Source organism: Aphanomyces astaci (assembly GCF_000520075.1).
Source record: "Aphanomyces astaci strain APO3 unplaced genomic scaffold supercont1.49, whole genome shotgun sequence".
Classification (NCBI taxonomy): Eukaryota; Oomycota; class Saprolegniomycetes; order Saprolegniales; family Verrucalvaceae; genus Aphanomyces; species Aphanomyces astaci.
The window spans coordinates 248,518-266,006 of record NW_009798312.1 but is presented as its reverse complement, the minus strand read 5'-3'; the positions used below and the strand labels follow the sequence as shown (position 1 = coordinate 266,006).

The 17,489-nt window shown below is 52.3% G+C and overlaps 4 protein-coding genes across 5 annotated transcripts; 3 read left to right on the top strand and 1 right to left on the bottom strand.

The window, feature by feature from the left end:
- Positions 1-415: 415 nt before the first annotated feature.
- On the top strand, positions 416-6,795 carry H257_13533 (hypothetical protein; the record flags this gene model as incomplete). The annotated part of the gene is made up of 26 exons (XM_009841080.1): positions 416-484; positions 530-592; positions 651-751; positions 809-858; positions 914-1,029; positions 1,104-1,237; positions 1,293-1,449; positions 1,501-1,562; positions 1,609-1,972; positions 2,017-2,145; positions 2,209-2,346; positions 2,656-2,793; positions 2,855-3,043; positions 3,103-3,249; positions 3,336-3,383; positions 3,438-3,593; positions 3,685-3,896; positions 3,946-4,082; positions 4,133-5,193; positions 5,289-5,463; positions 5,510-5,695; positions 5,764-6,050; positions 6,199-6,305; positions 6,372-6,399; positions 6,505-6,696; positions 6,748-6,795. The coding sequence occupies 26 exons, from the start codon at positions 416-418 to the stop codon at positions 6,793-6,795; spliced, it is 4,494 nt and encodes a 1,497-aa protein (XP_009839382.1).
- On the bottom strand, positions 6,792-7,315 carry H257_13532 (hypothetical protein). The gene has a single exon (XM_009841079.1). The coding sequence runs from the start codon at positions 7,228-7,230 to the stop codon at positions 6,820-6,822; it is 411 nt and encodes a 136-aa protein (XP_009839381.1). The 5' UTR covers positions 7,231-7,315; the 3' UTR covers positions 6,792-6,819.
- A 467-nt stretch (positions 7,316-7,782) lies between these two features.
- On the top strand, positions 7,783-14,209 carry H257_13531. Of its 2 annotated transcripts, XM_009841077.1 has the most exons (12): positions 7,783-7,999; positions 8,053-8,136; positions 8,201-8,311; positions 8,362-8,497; positions 8,572-9,252; positions 9,311-9,378; positions 9,462-9,782; positions 9,841-10,056; positions 10,120-10,392; positions 10,447-11,424; positions 11,495-12,999; positions 13,054-14,209. In XM_009841077.1, exons 1-12 carry the CDS (start codon positions 7,817-7,819, stop codon positions 14,009-14,011), a joined length of 5,514 nt encoding a protein of 1,837 aa, XP_009839379.1. In that variant the 5' UTR covers positions 7,783-7,816; the 3' UTR covers positions 14,012-14,209. The 2 variants fall into 2 exon arrangements, with proteins under 2 accessions (XP_009839379.1, XP_009839380.1); XM_009841078.1 differs by lacking the exons at positions 7,783-7,999; positions 8,053-8,136; positions 8,201-8,311; ... (1 more) ...; positions 8,572-9,252; positions 9,311-9,378 and having other exon boundaries at positions 9,398-9,782.
- Positions 14,210-14,270: 61 nt separating this feature from the next.
- Positions 14,271-15,372, top strand: H257_13530 (hypothetical protein). Its single transcript, XM_009841076.1, has 2 exons — positions 14,271-15,019; positions 15,071-15,372. Exons 1-2 carry the CDS (start codon positions 14,317-14,319, stop codon positions 15,190-15,192), a joined length of 825 nt encoding a protein of 274 aa, XP_009839378.1. The 5' UTR covers positions 14,271-14,316; the 3' UTR covers positions 15,193-15,372.
- The last annotated feature ends 2,117 nt before the right edge of the window (positions 15,373-17,489 follow it).

Genomic DNA, 17,489 nt, shown 5'->3' with positions numbered 1-17,489 from the left:
ACATGCCAAGAAAATATAATCTGTACTTGTACTGTACTACGTAGAATTATTTTTGCATTTTTACATGCCAAGATAATATAATCTGTACTTGTACTGTACTAACAGTAAGACTTACGTAGTATTATTTTTGCATTTTTACATGCCAAGATAATATAATCTCGTATGCTAGACTTTTCAAACTGTGCCAGTATTGTTGGTCGTGTGGAGGTAGGACGGAAATATACTGTATTCACTGAGAGGATATGATAAGTTCATAACTTGCCGCACCGCAATAATGCTGCACTTTCATTTCGAAATAATACTTCAAAGTGCATTTTTAAAGTCATTATATTTTCGAATTCTAAAACGGTGCCAGTTTGACAAAACCAGAACTTATGATTTCCGTATCCGGATAATAGAATTGGAAATCGTGATCATGTTGCGCGGGGACAACCCAGCCACCGGCGACTTCGTGGGTCTCCTACAAACCCTGCACAAGAAGGAGGTGACCCCATTCCACCACATATGCGGAGCCTTAGAGACTCTTTAGGTGGGCACGCGGGGATCTATCAAGGACTTGCGTCATGCGCTCGACATTCTGCTTTTCACGCATGTACGATCAATGGACATGTGTCACTTTTGAACTTGATATGATGGATGTCATGCCTTAGGCAGCAACAACGCTTGTGGAAGTAGATAGCACCAATGCGGCTGCGTTTGTCGTTCGCGAATATGCTTCTTTGGCGTATTACCTCCGGCAGCACAGTTCATTGTACTTACGGAACGATCCCTCGTAGTGCATGGTTCATGATTGTTGACTGCATCGTAGACAACAAGTTGCCGACGGCATCGACGCCATCATCGATCATCACGTCCAAGGTATGCATCTGCCTTCGTTTCCGACACGATCTCATTGTAACGCGGGCAAAAAAAGGCCCCGACCCACCCGATGACGACATGCTGTCCATTCTTCGAGTACTTCTGGCGCTGTCCGGTGGAACGTCCGGGCGATCGTATGCCGACACCAACCTCGGCCCTCGTACGCTGCAGGTACATCGTCGCATCCTCCCTCTCTCCATCTTCATCAACCTCGTCACCATATCCAACTCGTTTTTCTTGGGCAGTTGGCTCGACAGCACCACCCATTCCAAGCTTACAACCGTCGGATGGGCGAAACAATCGTGCAATCGAACGTGAACTTGGCCAACGACCCCCACTCGTTGTTCCGCATGGGCCATACGGTGTCCAGTTGTGATGCGTACGTCCAGACACACATCCCCCATATGTCTCGATTCACGTGATGAAGACCGTAGAAAGGACATGCTCGACGCGATGCAGGCCATGCCTGGGCACAGCGCGTTTCAAAGTGATTTCTGGCACGATAAGGCCACCCCGAAACCAGCCGACCTCTTTGGCGCCTTGCAGCACAGTGCCTTTGACCGCACAGACTCGCAGCTTGTTCGCTTTGACGTACGACACGTGTAGATAGGTAGCTCTCCGTTCTCATCCCCCACCGCGTAGCTTCGTTTGAGTGTCCCGGCCCTCGACGAGACCCCGCCCGACCTCATCTCGAACGCCCTCACGTACGGATATGATTGTATTCTTGGCCCATGCTCACGCTGAAAGCAGCAGCGCAAAAATCAAACACTTGCCTCGCCGCCGGCAACGAGTGGTCGACATATCATCGACACGATGCAGCAGCAGCAGCGCTGGCCTGCTTCGACCACCGCCGTTGGATACGACACGGGGCGGCAATTGTTTGCTGTTTTCCGCCCACAAATCCACAATCGACGTCGACTTGGGACCGTCAATCCAGGATCAGCCAAAGCCATCTAATCAATCCACCTCGCTGAACCACCCCCACAAACAACATGCGCTGCTCCAAGTATGGGAAAACCTCGGGCCGAACAAGGTGCAACTGGGCCGTCGACTCATGCTCGGGAGTCCCACGGTCGTCGCATCCAATCGCATCGCCGAGGCCACGCTAGTTGCGGTACAGTTGACTTGGGGTGTTTTGTACATGAAAACCAAACGTAGTGCCTTCTGGACGTCTTGAACGGTATCGACTCGGCCGTGTTTCCAAGCCGCGGATTGTTTGAGTGTTGTTATGATAAAGAGATTCAAGTTGCCACAAATTCTCGCATCGACGTCTCGGACCTGCTCGATGTACCAAACGCTGTTTTGATATATATATATATATATATATATCATGAATGTGTGGGTTGGTAGGAGTTTGCACGAACGGGCACATTCATGCGGCGGTTATCAGCGTTGGCTCGTGATTGTGGCCACCACGACATGCATGGAGGCCGCCGGGTGTTGCAATGCTTGGGAACGACCCTCCAGTACTTTATCGCAGGCCATCACGTACGATTTTTGCTGACTTGTAAATTGTCGTGATATTTATATATATTATGAATGTGGTACGGATCTCCAGACCCAGTGCAATCAAATATATATCACGCCGACCAAACTGAACACGAATCGCTCGCTCCCATTGGTCAACCTGAAAATGCGTGTTGCTGATTGGCTACATTTTTTAGTTTTTCTTTTTACATCGTTTGATGAATATGGGGAAATCCAATGCAATTTCGCGGCGAGATTTGTGATAAATGTTTTACGAATCGCAAAATTGGGAAATATGTAGGAAATTCACTCTATATATGCTGGTGCTAGGCGTTTGTGTTGGAGCTAAAACACAACAACAAGAGTCTGGTCCAATTGTGGGCTGCCACGAGTACGTTGCGGCGCCGGTTGCGCCACGTCGCAGCGTTGTTCCTGTGCGATGACGATACATTGTGGCAACATCAGCAGGTGTGTGACGTTATCACGTTCGTTTCATATGAAACGAGGCATGAAAACTGACATGTGGCAGGTGGAGATCACGTTGCCCACGGGCGTGGCCCTCTTGAATCGGATCTACCACGGGATTGTGCAAACTCAATTTTGCGACCCGTCGACGGCGGCGCTGTCCATGTGGTTTTTCACGCACGTGTCCGTGCCGTACTTTGAAGCGCTGACCCACTGGGTGTTTGTTGGCAAAAGTGCCTTGGACGATGCATACGTACGTACGGCTGACTCACAGGCTTGCATACATGACGACATGTGGCTGGTTATTGGTAGCTCGAGTTTGCTCAAGACCAGTCGTTTGAATGCTTGGAGTGCCTCCAGCACAAAGATGACGACACCCTCAACCTTGCGATTGCAGAAACCAGGTCGTTGCTGCAGGTGACTCGCGCCGTGCATTCGCAAGTGTACTACCTCACGTCGGTACGATGCTACTAACTATTGAGTAGTTCGAACTAACATGTCCAAACTACAACACTTGTCAACCAACTGGATATATGGTTGATTAGTCCAAGTGGCATCCGCTTCAACTAGTCACCGACCACGACGCCCTTCACGTACGTACGACTTCGGTTGATTGTGTGTGTATGACGTGGCATATCGCTGTGTAGCACTACCTGGCCCAACATGCGGTGAATTTGGCCACGACTCGGTCGGCCGTCCAAGCCTACAGCGACGCGCAAATGCAAGCTGTGGCCGATTCCGTTTACGCGCTGAATCATACGCTGTCGACGACTCACTCGCACGGAAACACATTTGCACACCACGTACTACTACTTCTACTACTACAGCCACAATACACACTCTCTGCTACATCACACACGACGAAGTTTGATTTCAACGTCGGACCTGTGTTAGGATATGCGAGCCCACGACGAAGGCCAACGCCAAGTGAAACGCTTGAAACAGCAAGTGCAGCGAAAGCTCCTGGACGAACAAGTGGCTCACAACCGTGACTTGGCGCTGCGCCTCCAAGCTCAAGGGCAGCTCGACCACGCACTTCAACAGACCCAGTTGGTAGCCGCACAGGAAAAAGCCGACCAAGACAATCGGCGACGACTGGTAGAGATGTACGTACGCACGTCGATAGTCAAACCATATCTCACGAGTAGTGTCCAGTTATGCAGACCTCATGGCCAAAGCAGATCGAAAGCACCGACGGGCACTGTGGCGTCAAGCGCGCGTGCGACGAAAGGAGCATTTCAAAGCGGCCTTGACCAAGCTGTATCGGCTCGAGTCTTCGGCTTGGTATGCAGGTATGTGCTGGTAAAATATTATGGTTGTCGTTCAGTTGTGGACGGTGTAGGCGTGGGAATGGACGTGCCCGGCAACCACCCAGAAGCGGATCCGATGGCGACTCGAATATCACAAACCTATCCATCATTGATCGGGACCAGCACTAGCCACAACCCACTTGACAACCCCAAGACGCCATATATTAAAAAAAGCCCCCGAGGTGACTCTCTGAAACCACCCACCAACGCACTGAACAACGACGACACCGTTGGAATGCCAAGCTCGGTGCGGGTGCTCAAAGCCCCTGGTGGGGGTGGCCAAGACGCGTCAAATGTCATCTACCACGGCGACCAAGAAAAACCAGTCGATTTGCCAACGACGAGGGTCACACAAGAAGCTGGGGGGAGTGGCACCGCGGCTAGCGACGCCATCTACCACGCCAATTTGGAGAGGCCTGTGGACGTTCCCCACGTTCGGATTCTGCAGGCTCCGGGGGGGACGAGCAAACATGCTGCGGGACATGTCATCTACCCCCGCGACGACCAAATCGAGCGCGATCTAGCCGTCCACGGGTCGTCCGTGCGCGTATTGCAAGAGCCTGGGGGCAGTGGCAGGGCCGCATCAGCTTTGCTGTATCCGGATGAAGAACCATCCAACCTCGTCACACATGTGAACCACGTTCGGATTCTGCAAGATTCAGGCGGAGACGGAAACGTCGCCAATGACTTGATTTACGGGCGAAACGATGCAGAGTATGCGTCCCCGCGCGCATCCGTCCGTGTATCGCAAGCCCCAGGCGGCAACGGCGACGAGCTTAGTGACACGTTGTACGCCCAATTCTCGACGATGGCCGTGCAAGATCGTCCTAGCGTCAAAGTGCTAGGTCCGTCCGGCGGCGGGCACGACAGCGTGTCGAGTCTGGTGTTTGGCGGTCTGACCGAGGCGGTGCCGCCGCCAAAGAGGCAAGATCTCGTGTATCCAACGTCCAACATCACGATGGAATGGGCAGCGGCCCCGACATCACGACTTACGCCGCCCCGTCAAGTGTTGGCGCACGAGACGTTTGCCACCGCAACTCTCACGGGCGACTACGCGCGTGTGCTGGAGACGTATCGAGCGTTGATGGATCAGGTAGAGTACTAACAACTACAACTAGTCCTCGATAGTATATCCATAGTCTTGCTGAAAATAATTAGTATCACCTAACTGTGTTGTTGGCAATTTAGGACGTTGATCCGGTGGAATACGCGCCCATTGAAAGCCTAATTCGATGCAGCCTCGTGGAACCTATCCTGAACCAACGCTCGTTTGTGGGGTCGGTGGCATTGACTGTGTTTCGGGACCACGTGCACTTGATGCAGCACTTGCAAACCCTGCACGACATCATGCTCTTGTCCGGGGGTATATATGCATACTTGCCTTCATATAAAGGAACTGTGGTCGATAGGATTGTGGGTCGAGCAGTTCATGCACGAATTCATCCAGGGGCTGGACGCGTCCAGTCGTGTCAACTGGGGCGTGCCTGGCGCGTTGAACGATTTGCTGGCACATGCGCTGGAAGAAGCCCAGTACGACGTGACCCGCGACTCGACGATGCTGTTTGCGTTTCGTCCCACCGACGAGCTGGAAACATGTATATTCACTCATTGTATCGAACCTATTATTTTTATCTGTGACATCGTCGCTTGAAACTCGTTGTAGTGCTTGGCGCTACCACGATCGTGCCATCGCTCGGCCAAGTGCTTGAAGGAATTGAACCCGTGTATGCGCTGCCGACTGTGCTGACGGACGTGGTCGTGCCAGTGTCCACATTGCACTTGTATGTGACATTGCACAAACACTTGTTCCAGCTCAAAGCCATCGCAGTGTCCATGCAAAGCGTCCGGCGCGTTCTCCGTACGCACCACACCATCGTCGCACGGTCAGGCCATTTGATGCTGCACGTCATGCATCATTTGTGTGCCACGCTTGTGGCGCATTGCTTTCAGGTACCCAAGTATATATATATAATATATATGTGCTGAAATGGGTGTACATGTGATGTATATATATATATATTTGTATATACTTACCCAAGTACCTGGTATATATGCATACATATATGTGCTGAAATGGGTGTACATGTGTTTGTTGCAGTCGATCGCAGAGGAATGGCATCGGTTCCAGCTACTTGCAGAGTCTTGTCGGGACGCTGTCGCATTCAAGCGTCTTCACGACGGCTACGTTCACGCTGTGGCCACTCGGTGAGTCATCCCCACCTGGACGTAATGCAATAGTTTGCTTTGATCTGAACACCAAACTACTCGCAGGTGCTTTCTCGACAGCGCTTCTGTTGCGGTACGAATTCCACTCCTATATATATATATATATATATATATATATCAAGGCGTTCATGGACGACCTGACTGCGTGTTGATCTTGGTTGTGGCTTCCTTCGTTCAGGTGCACGCAAAGATCCAAGCATGTTTGAGCCGAGTGATGCTGGTCGTGGAGGTCGTGCAGAACAATGGCACAAGGGCTGTGGCGTTGAAGCGGGCGTTGGGCCACTTGGCGGACACCGCGCAAGGTGTCGACGACGGCACGTTGCGGGCACTCTGCGACGAATTACGGCGATCCTCGGCTCCAGCGGCCCAGGTGCTGAAAACATGTCAACGGGGCGAACTAATGGAGTGATGACTGCCGTAGGAATTGCTCCTTCGACTGGATTTCGGCACGAGGGAGACAGTGTCGTGAGTAGACTCGGGAATCAGAGCTCAATTAATTAAAGTAGAGCGGGTGGATGTTGCGAAACGTGAGCTTCGTCGAGCACATCGGACACTTCTTGCGCAAGTGGAGGGACTCGACAATGCACGCGCGGCAATAAATATGGCCACAGGTTGTGGCGGTGGGCACTTGAACCGCGTCGAGGCATATTGCGCACTCCAATCGAATCCTGCCAGCTTTGGTGGGCGCCGCCATGGCGTCTGGCTGCGTGCATGGCATCGTCACAGCACAAGGTTCATTCGCAACGGGAGAGTCGGCTGGGAGCTTGGACGAGGTCTTTGCAGCACTCAACTGTGCGATCAACTCTTGCTCGAACTCGTCGAGGTCGTCGTAGTCGTTGTATAGGTACAGGTCACATGCCAGTGACGTCTCCATGCATATCCGCACGGGAAGGGCATGTGACATGTGTTTGGACTCCGTCGCACGTTAAGAGGCGACACGATGCTTTGCGGAGTGATGCACCATGGGTTCCTTGATCGCAACAACCGATGCCAAGACATTTGAGAGAGTGCAGGATGATCCAATTGAGAGCGATTTCACCATCCCATGTTGTTTCCACCAATAAGAATGAGATTGGTGGTTTGAGAGCGCTTCAAATCAGCGTTTGCATAAAATTATCTCAATACGCATATGTATTTTTAAACAAAAGATTTACACTCTTTCACACTCGGAAGTTCATTCTGGGATGCGAAAAAACTTCTGTGACGATTTTCAATGGATGTGAAATCCACATCGTCGTCGGTACAAGTAGGACTGTTGGCACTACTGGACGACATCTATGAACCGCATACTATCTTGGATGGATATATCTGGGTACATCCACTGCGGACACCTTCAGAGTGTGCGTTCGATTACCAGTACTTGTGGCAATACCGTTATGTAATACAAATCATACAAACTCCACGTATTTGCTGTGACTGTCGGTTTTGAGGTTGGCGGCAGTTACACGTGAAACTGTTGCGACTGTTGACCAAGACATTCGACGTGAGGGATGTCGCGGCAACTCTTCGTGGCCAAGCGCGTGGAGGCGAATGTCGTGGAGGTGGGCGAGGCCAACTACGTCGAGTTCAGTTTCCAGCGTCGGGAAGCTGTCAAATTGGACGAGGCCGTGCTCGGGCACATTCATTTCCTTTGGGACCTCGCCGCAAAAGACACGGCGGGGAGGTTGCACCAGGTATTCATCAATCGACACGACACTCGCAGTTCACATCGCGTTGTCACACCTAGACCTCGTACTTGGACTTGTTTCAGCTTATCGCGTACGTGGTTGTCAGCACTGCCACCATAGAATCGGCTCGAGAACTTGCACAGGTGAGTGCGCTTCCGTAGCAAGACAAGCGTCCCCATACGAATTGATTTTGTTGATTGTCCTTAGCGAGATTGGGCGCACGATGCTCGGGGTCGGGCGTCGCTCAACCTTTCAGACTTTGTCGACGCTGTGTTTGAGATCTGCGACCTCTTTTGTCCGTACACGGATTCACACGAGGTCGGCCTTCTTCCAGAATAATACACGTTCTCAATGGTGGCATGGCGTAGTATTGCGTCTTCCTCATGGACGTGCGTCGGTCCATCACCATCCAGGACGTGAGCGACGCATGTTTCCAAGCTACAGTCCCGGAACTGCAGCCTTTGCTAAAGGAGGTCGTGCCTCACCGCTTGCGCACCCCCTCTGGTACTCGTATGCATTGATATCCTCACCAACACTTATTTGCATGCTCGATGGACTTGTGATGATGTTCCTTGTAGAACTCAAGAAATTCATCGTGAAAGCACTCGATGTGGACAACAACGACGCCGACGCGCTCCTACGAAACAACCGCAATGGTGACTGGATCACTGGGTTCCCCGTCACCCAGCCCGAGTTTAAGTCTCTGTCGTTCAAAGCCGTTGTCTGTGCCATGCACTCACCGCTATTTGGTGCATTTTCGCAGAAGTTACACGCGATTACCAAAGGCCAGCTCGAGTCCGAGTACCGACTGTACCAAGCCAAGCAGCCCCCGCCGAGAATGCTGCGGGAGTCCAAGTCCAGCGTCCTCGCGGCGGTGGCGTCGGCAAAACCGGCAGCCAGCGCGTTGCAGATCCCGTTCATGACGGACCGCATCCGCCCCGAAGTGTGGGACCCCGAAGTCGCCAACCTGCTGCAAAACATCGCCCCGCGACCCGGGATTTGTGTCGTGGGACCCCCTCGGTCCGGCAAGACGCGACTTGCCGCCGCGCTCGCAGCCATCCTGGGCGTGTCGTACTTTTCGATTCCGCTAGTCCTCGACATCGCTGCAAAGACGTCACCCCCGCCCCCGGGGGCGACGGAGGTCACCCCCCAGGCAGAATTGTACGCGACCATTCGTGAGGTGTTGTTGGCAGGTCGTACAGTCTCCCGGGAGCAAGCCGTGGCAGCGCTGTTGTATCACATGGTCGAGTCGTTGAATGGTAGTCGCATATTTCTACAATAACCTGTTGGGTATAGGGCATTGACTCGATGATATAGGCGCGCAGGGCTTTCTTGTCGACGACTTGTATCCACACGATGCTTGGGGCAGCGATGCGTTTCTCGGCGTACGTCGCTTGGCGATCAAATACTCGACCAGAAATCAGTGGTGGTATCATATTCATGGCTTGATTGGTTGGTTCCCTTGTAGCTGCATTTCTCTCATGTGGTGTGTTTGACGGGGTCACAACCGAATTGTGCCGAGCACGTGGCATCCATTTCGTTTTGTCCCAAGCGTCGGTTGTTGTATTCGGCGCGGGACCTCGCGCAATTTACAGGCGTCGTGGGCTTTGCACACACATACGTGGAGCCAGGAGCGGCAGCTTTAGCCCCGTCGACTGGTGTTGTGGAGACCCCCCTTGTTTCCGACGAAAGTGCAGAGGGCAAGGAACTAGTTGACGACGAAGACGAAGGCGCCACCAAAGACGTTAAACCTTCTGCGGACTTGCTTCGATTTCCTCGACAATCCCTTGTATGTTTTACATGGTTATGACGTCGATTTCCCCTGATTATGTTTCCGGTGTATGTAGGATCAATTCGCAGCACACACGTTGCCAGTTCACCAAGATCGTGTAATCAACATGGGCAACGTGTGGCTACGGACGTTCGAAGCAGAGTTCACGGCGTATGAGAGAAGTGTGGCCAAGACTATGGCGACGGTGCCAGCCGACACGCAAGTCGTACGCATCGTGTTTCATCAGTCTCCCATCGGGATATTGCAGCAGGCAGTGGGGGTCATCACCGGGGTATGTGTCCTTCCCACGCCATCGTATGGGTCGTTTCTCACTATATGCTTGTCGTGATGTCAGAGCCGTCCGCCTCTTTCCCGCCTGCCCCCGTCCTTGTCTGCGGTCCGCGTGGACTTGCCGCCGGAAGTGTTGGCGACGAGTCGCGGGGATCAGATCCGGTGGCTCCTCTACGGCGACTGGTCGACCCTTTTACAAGATGGTGGACCTCTCGCTTCCGTCAAGCACCTGGTGCCGCCGTCCGAGCCTCGAAAACTGTCTGTCTTTCGGGGGTTTTGTCCTGTGAACCCGAGTCACCACGGCCAGCCCACGTTTGCAGCACTCTTCTCGGGCAGGGTGCGTTGCTTAGCAAACGTCGCCAACCACAGCCTTAATGTATGGGTGGCGTAGGTGTACTTGCTATCGTCGATGGAAGCCCTTGACGCCTTTCGAGTGTCTCCACAGCAATTCATTGAACGGGTGCTGTCGCCCCTGAACGAACTGCGGCTCCCTCGACTACAATCGCAAATAAAGCGACTGTGGCTCGTCGTCGCCACCACGACATTGTCGCAGTCGTTGTTCTCGCTACCTCGAGTCGCGACCGCCGTAGCCACAGACATCACACATTCGGTCGCCAATAGTGTCGTGATCGAACCGACGGGGGTCTTGTCGGCTCCGCAGAATCCGGAGATCACAAGCAAGTTAACTGCAGGAGAGAGTGTCCCTCACGACGTGGTGACCAAGGAGATGTTGCAGCGGTTGCTAGGTCAAGGCCAGGATCCGTGGGTAGTCCATGGCCTCCCAGTAGCCGCAACGACGTGGACTTCCATGAAGGATTTGAATATTTTACCCGACGCCGTTCTAGTGTTTGACCCACCCCCCAGCGGCCCTGATGTCCCCCCTCCAACCAGTCAAGAAAAGGAACACCGCGCCTCCGTCCAAGCCCTTTTGACGCTGATTGCAGCCGACAATGTGGCCGTCGTCACGATTGCTATGGATGCTGCTACCACGGACGACGACATTCTTGTAGCGTTGCATCGGCGGTTGGATCCGTGGTACTCAAACCGCCTAGATGCCGACGAAGATGGCGGTAGCACCAGCACGACCCCTCCGATGTCTGCGTTAGAAGAGGCGGCACGGAAGCAATGGGGAGAGACCGGATTGTTCTGCCCCGTCACGTATTCTACGGCCCCCCTGTGGCGACTTGTGCCAGGAAAGCCCACCGAATATGTCAGTTACATGCGCCAACGGACGTATGCCTTCGCTGGCGCTGCTGAGAAGTCTGCCTTTGATCGGAATCCACGCAAGTACATTCCACAAAGTGCCTCGACAACCTTTCGCCCGATTGTGTTGCTGCTGGGACTATCCACGTCTGGCCGACGCACGGTGGTAAGGTCTACTCATACATGTACTTTCCCCGGTAGCTACTACTTAATTCGGCGTTTTGATGGGATCGCAGGCCCGAGCATTGGAGGAGAAATGGCACGCCACGTCATTCCAGAGCGATCGGGTGCTGGATTCGTACAGTCGCCTCGTCGCTATCGAAAAATTCAACGCCGGGGGGAACAACGAAGATCCGGACGAGGTCGACGAAGCCGTGAAAGTGCAGCTCTACGGATCGTGTTTGGCTGCCGAGTGGGCGGCGGTGGACGGCAGCGGGTCGGCGCCGTATATTCTTCCGGGGTTTGGGTACGGTGCATCGCGCATTCCGTCACCCGAGTTGCTCGCGATGTGTGTGGCGCGCAAATGGTTTCCATTTGTGGTAGTTCCGTTGCAAGTGGATGCTGCGACGGCACTACAACGGACGATGCAAGCGTGGACGTACACCCCACCGTCCATGCCTTCAGACGATGCAGATGGCGATGACGTTCCAAACGAAGGTCCTAAGGAGAAGGCCGCGCGCTTGGCAGCAGAAGAAGCAATTGCTCGCGAGGAAGAGACGGTCAGGGTCACTGAAATCATCACGGCAGAGCTCGAAGCGGTGTCTGCTGCCTTGGAGTTCTTCAAAGAGCAAGGAATCCGCATTGCCGATGCCGTGGACGCCAATCGAGGCCAGAAGCGCGTCGCCAAGGATACCGTGTCAAGTCTCCTCAAGGCGGGGTTGGCAAGACAAGCCAACATCTTTTGTCTGCCAGAGACGACTGCGTTGGAGCGTGCGCGGACGCTTGTGGCCGCTGGCTACTGGACCATTGGACACCATGGACCCCATTGTCCGGTGGCCGGGCCTTCCCACCGGTCGACCGATCCGCTAGACTCGCAGTTGTGCGTCGCATATCGGGGCAGGGTGTATACACCGAGCGATGTGGCAGCGTTTACGGCGGCACCGTGGTCGTTTGCAAGTAAACCGACTTTCCCAACTGTGCCGGGCGTGGCGGTGGCGGTGCTGGGCGGCCCTTGTAGCGGACAAACAACTGTCGCCAAGGGGCTGTGCGCCAAGTTTGGGGCTGTGTATATTTCGCCCCACAGCGCATTCCAGTGGGTGTATGCGTGTCAGCGCGGCACCACGTTGTGGGCGCCCGTGAAAGCCCTAAAGTCGAACTGCGACACGGTCGAATTTGACTTGTCCTTGGTCACGGATGCGTTGCTGCTGCAGGTCCTCGTGGCTCGAATCCGGTCGTTTGAGTGCCAGCAACGCGGGTGGGTCGTCGATGGGTTTCCCAGCAACGTGGCCCAGTGGACGGCGTGGGAAAACGTGGGGGACGTGTTGCCGTCGTCGGTGGTGTGGCTGGAAGGCTCTCCGTACACGTTGCTGGCCCACGCTGCGCAGGCGCACGGGGCGACGTCGGTGGCGTTGCTCAAACGCATCAAAACATGGCAGGCTGCGCGCGTGGCGTTGCTGGTCGCCATGACGCAAACCTACGGTGCAGGGTTCGTCCATTGCCTTTCTGTGGACGGAAACTCTGCGTGGAAGGTAGTCGCCCATGCCCAGCAAGTGATCGGACATGTCGTAGACGCGACCTCCAAGTACGACAATATGCCCATAAATTGAGATTGAAAACGTTTGATTCATATATGTAGGTACTGGCAGGCGCTGGCGTCGCATCGACCTGCACCTACGTTCAACATCCGCCTCGCGCAATCGCAGGTCCAACTGCACCCAACGATCGCCACGTATTGTCCAGTGGGTCTGGCTGTGCAACGCGCGGTCCGTGGCCACGTGCTGGACCGAGAGTTGTTGGTGGAGTACCAGTCGTTCCAGTATTATCTCGGCCATCCCGACAATATGGCGTCGTTCTTGGCCAATCCAGGTAAAACCCTCGCCGCCGCCACGGCCGTGCAGCCGCCGCTGGCTCGCGATGTGGGCCCAGGCACGTTGCTGTGCCACGGGGTCATCGTTGCATTGGGATTCCAGGGATATTGCCCCGTTACGTACAAGGACGGCCACGGTCCTTCCGACTGGTCGTCTATTCGAAAGGGATGCCCGTACATTCTTGCGGCACTGCACCAGACCATCTATTGCTTTGTCGACCACGCAGCCAAACAGAGATTTCTCGTCGAGCCGTTGTTGTATGCGTCGCAGCAACTGCCGGCGAAACTGCCGCCCCTTGTGGACGCGGCGCCGTTGAATGTGACGATCCCAGGGCGATTAGAACAAGCTTTGACTCGGGCGACGGAAGAGGCCATGGTCGCGTTAGGCGCCGAGCGATTCAAGTTTCCATTTGTGAGCGCTCAAGCGTCGGCCGTTGTGTACGTGGCACTGTTTCTCAAGTCGAAAAAGAAGTTTTCCAACCAGCAACACCACGACAGTCCTCGCCAAGTGCAGGCGTTGCTCCAGAACTTCGTGGACGACTGTCGGCTGGGGCAAGAAATCAAGGAACTCACGGCGCCAGTGGGGTCCGCAGTCAAGGGGGTGCGAAGCATGCGTGAAAAGGGGGATGGCAGCGACGTTCAAGCGAAAAATACCCGGTTTGACGTCCTCGTGGCAACCCCTCATGCAGTATTTCGAGCGTATGCAACCCGAGGACTCGAGAAATAAAAGTGTGGTGTTCGAATTTCAGCTTAACATTAGCATGGACTCACAATAGTGCATTGCTGCTTGCAAATGGTATTTATTACAGTAACAGTAAAGCCTGAGATATCAAGTTGGTGCAGTATTGGTTGGATTGGGGTTGATGCGATAAACGAAAAAATATGACTCATTCATTATACACATATTTAATTATGTTGAATTCACTAATTGGTGAGTTTTCAGCGAATCGTTTGCCTTTGGCGGCTAAGTTGTAAATCATTTTAGCCAACCAATATGAATTGACTGCCGATTTTGCTCAAATTTCATTGACGATGTTGGTGACCGAGTCGTTCACTGATGTCCCGACGGCGACGACGCACATGCGGCTGCACTGGTTCACTCCCACCTTACTCTTAGACCCAGCCAACGCCAGCACTAAGCTCTGTTCGATCCTCGTCTTCACCGAAATCTACCAAGTGACTGGACCCGTGGCCCGCTTCTGCCGCCAAATCGCAGCGCAAGGCTTCCTTGTTGCGTCCTGCGAGTCGTACCACAACTTCTTGGAGCCAGGTACCGTCCTTGCCTACGACGTACCTGGTACGGACCTGGGGAACCAGCTGAAGAAGGACAAACGGCTGTCGTCCTACGACGACGACGCCACCGCCGCCATCACGGCCCTTCTTGCGCACCCCAATGCCAATGGCCGCGTGGGGGTAACTGGCATGTGTCTTGGTGGACACCTGGCCTTCCGTGCAGCAATGGACCCTCGAGTTGGTGCTGCAGTGTGCTACTTTGGCACGGACATCCACTCGGAAACGTTGGGTGCAAAGCCGCGGGAGGCAGGCGAAGTGGAATCGCTGGCTCGATGCAGCGACATTCGCGGGGAAATTCTCATGATCTTTGGGACAAAGGACCCCCACGTTCCTCGCCAAGGACGTCGTTCGATTTACGACGGGCTAACCGAGGCCAAAGTGGACTTTACGTGGATGGAGTTGAAGGCCGACCACGCCTTTATTCGCGATGAATCCAGCAAGGGTAAGTGAAATGCGCGAAGGAAGCACAGTCTAATGGTGATGGTGGTCGTAGGGCGATACGACCCAGCTGTGGCGAAGATCTGCTTTGACGCACTCACGGAACTCTTCCACCGCCGCTTGACTCTGAATTTGATCGACTCGGCGCCATTCAACCCCAAGGATCTCATTTGTTAGCAATGGAGCCGACGCGTACTGTAGTCTTCTGGAGCCCCAAACGCCCTTGGTGCTGGATGTATATATCTCACATGTACTAGTAGTATCGTCAAGTGTCATGGCTCGTTCAGACCCTCGGAATAATGGCATAACGTACTAGTACTACACTGTACCTACTACTAACGTAGAGTTCCAATTTAAGAGACATATTTCGCAGTTGCTGCCGGGAAATGGAAGCAGCTCGGCAAAGAAGAATGGGTTTCGACTTCTGACTGTGAAAACTGAAAAAATTCAATAGGAAACACATAATACAGAATTCGTATGGTGAAACAGTAGTAGTAGGGTTTTCAGAAATTCAGAAATAGCATGAGCCAATCAATATCGATTTACAGTCTACGAGACCATCAAGGGGTCTTTTCGACATTTTTAACGCTTACTACCTAGCAATTTTGTAAAAAGAAGGCCATATTCTTGCACAGTTTTTTGCGGTGAATCCGCCGGTATTCCTAGAATCATCTAAAACTTAATAGCCTTCAATATAGCATGATTAATAGAATACAGTTCTGTCAAAACTAAAGTATCTTTAACCTAATTAATGATAACCTGTGATATATAATTTTGCATTTCTATATTCCGTCAAATCTATATCTAGCTTTTTCTGATTATGCACTCTATAAAATTATGCAAAAATGATTGATGGTCTCGTCGACTGTTAACACTTTTTTTTCACGATTTACTCTTAGAAAAAGACGTCAGGGACTCTTTTTCTACTTCGAAGTATTTTTGGTATAACATATAACATTACATTAGTGAGTTGCGTAAAAAATCGCAGAAAAAGAAGTAAAAAAGTTGGAAACTAGGAGTATTTTTTCGTTTTTTAAAGATCTTACTTGGAACAGGCCCTAAATCGATTTGAAATAGGTCAAATTATATTGCAAGAAGATTCATGTTTGTATGGGATATTTTTAAATTCCTCCATTAAACGGATCTTTTTCATGAATGCCTTACCAAATTTATGTCCAATTAAATGATGGAAAAATGAAAATAACTGGCCAATACGATCGCTCTATTCTCATTGCTACATTGCTTGCCCCAGGCTGCGGCGTGTGCATCGTAGCAGCATTACTAGTGTCAAAACTGGAGACATCCGTCCTAGTTTTGCATCTTCGCATAAACCATATTAATTACATGGGCCAAGCTTGTCAACTACTGGTACAGTGCTGGCAATAAGTTTAAGACCACCCCAAAATTTGTCCGTTACATTAGCACCATGCGATAACACGATTCCACGACATTGTTCAAGTGATTTAATACGAAATTTAGGCTGGTAAGAACAACAAATATGTCCATTCTAGCATCCAAAATCACGCTATGATAAGATCAGATATTTTTGGCTGGCAATAAGTATAACACCACCACATGAAAAAAGCATAATTGCATATCGATTACCATCAAAATAGCTATCAATACTTTGTTTTACCCCCCTTGAGTTCCAAGACACTGATACAACGCTTCTACATCGACCGCAACAGCTTTTCAATCAGGTCTTGCCCAATCTCATCCCACGCTTTCAAAATGGCAGCAATGAGGTCCGTTTTCGACGCAAATTGACGTCCCTGTGCGTAGACAGCACGTGCAAGGATACCCCACATGTTTTCAATGGGATTTAAGTCCGGGGACTTCGCTGGCCACTCCATAACGCGTACGTTGTGCGCCTCCAAGAATTCCTTGGTCTCCTTGGATCCATGAATAGAGGCATTGTCTTGTTGGAAAATGCACTCGCGGCCAAAATGGTAGTCGATGTAGGGGAACAGGTGGTCCGACAACGTCTCCACGTACGCAGCGCTATCTTGAGTGCCCTCCAATATGGCCAGAGTTGTCTTTCCCTTGGCGCTAAATGCGCCCCACACCATGACGCTGCCACCACCTGATTGCCGCTTGGAAAAGATCGTTTTTTCCTTGCGTAGGTCGTGCCAATAGTACTAAAGGCCGTCAGGGCCATCAGATAAAATTTCTTTTCGTCACTAAAGACGACATTGGCCCAATCACGGTCACCCCAGGTGACCTTTTCACATGCCCACAATTGACGGGCCTTCTTATGCTGTTCCGTGAGGGTTGGCGACACCATTGCCTTGATAAACCTTGAGGTGCTTTGACTTGTTGAGCAATTGATGTGCACGCCTGGCGTTTATCGTCAGCTGGCACTCGTCAACAAGCTCGCGTGAGCTCAAGAAGGAGTTGGAAGCAGTTCGAAGGAGGCGGCGCACGTCTTTTTCAGTTACTTTTGGTGGCCGTCCACTACGCTTGTTGGTATTGTA

Excerpts from the sequence above, each read along its gene's own strand:
- H257_13532 (XM_009841079.1), bottom strand. The coding sequence starts at position 7,230 with ATGTCACATGCCCTTCCCGTGCGGATATGCATGGAGACGTCACTGGCA.
- H257_13531 (XM_009841077.1), top strand. The coding sequence starts at position 7,817 with ATGTCGCGGCAACTCTTCGTGGCCAAGCGCGTGGAGGCGAATGTCGTG. Across the intron at positions 8,312-8,361 it reads CGTACACGGATTCACACGAG|TATTGCGTCTTCCTCATGGA; the intron begins GTCGGCCTTCTT and ends GGCATGGCGTAG. Across the intron at positions 11,425-11,494 it reads CGTCTGGCCGACGCACGGTG|GCCCGAGCATTGGAGGAGAA; the intron begins GTAAGGTCTACT and ends ATGGGATCGCAG.
- H257_13530 (XM_009841076.1), top strand. The coding sequence starts at position 14,317 with ATGTTGGTGACCGAGTCGTTCACTGATGTCCCGACGGCGACGACGCAC. Across the intron at positions 15,020-15,070 it reads TCGCGATGAATCCAGCAAGG|GGCGATACGACCCAGCTGTG; the intron begins GTAAGTGAAATG and ends TGGTGGTCGTAG.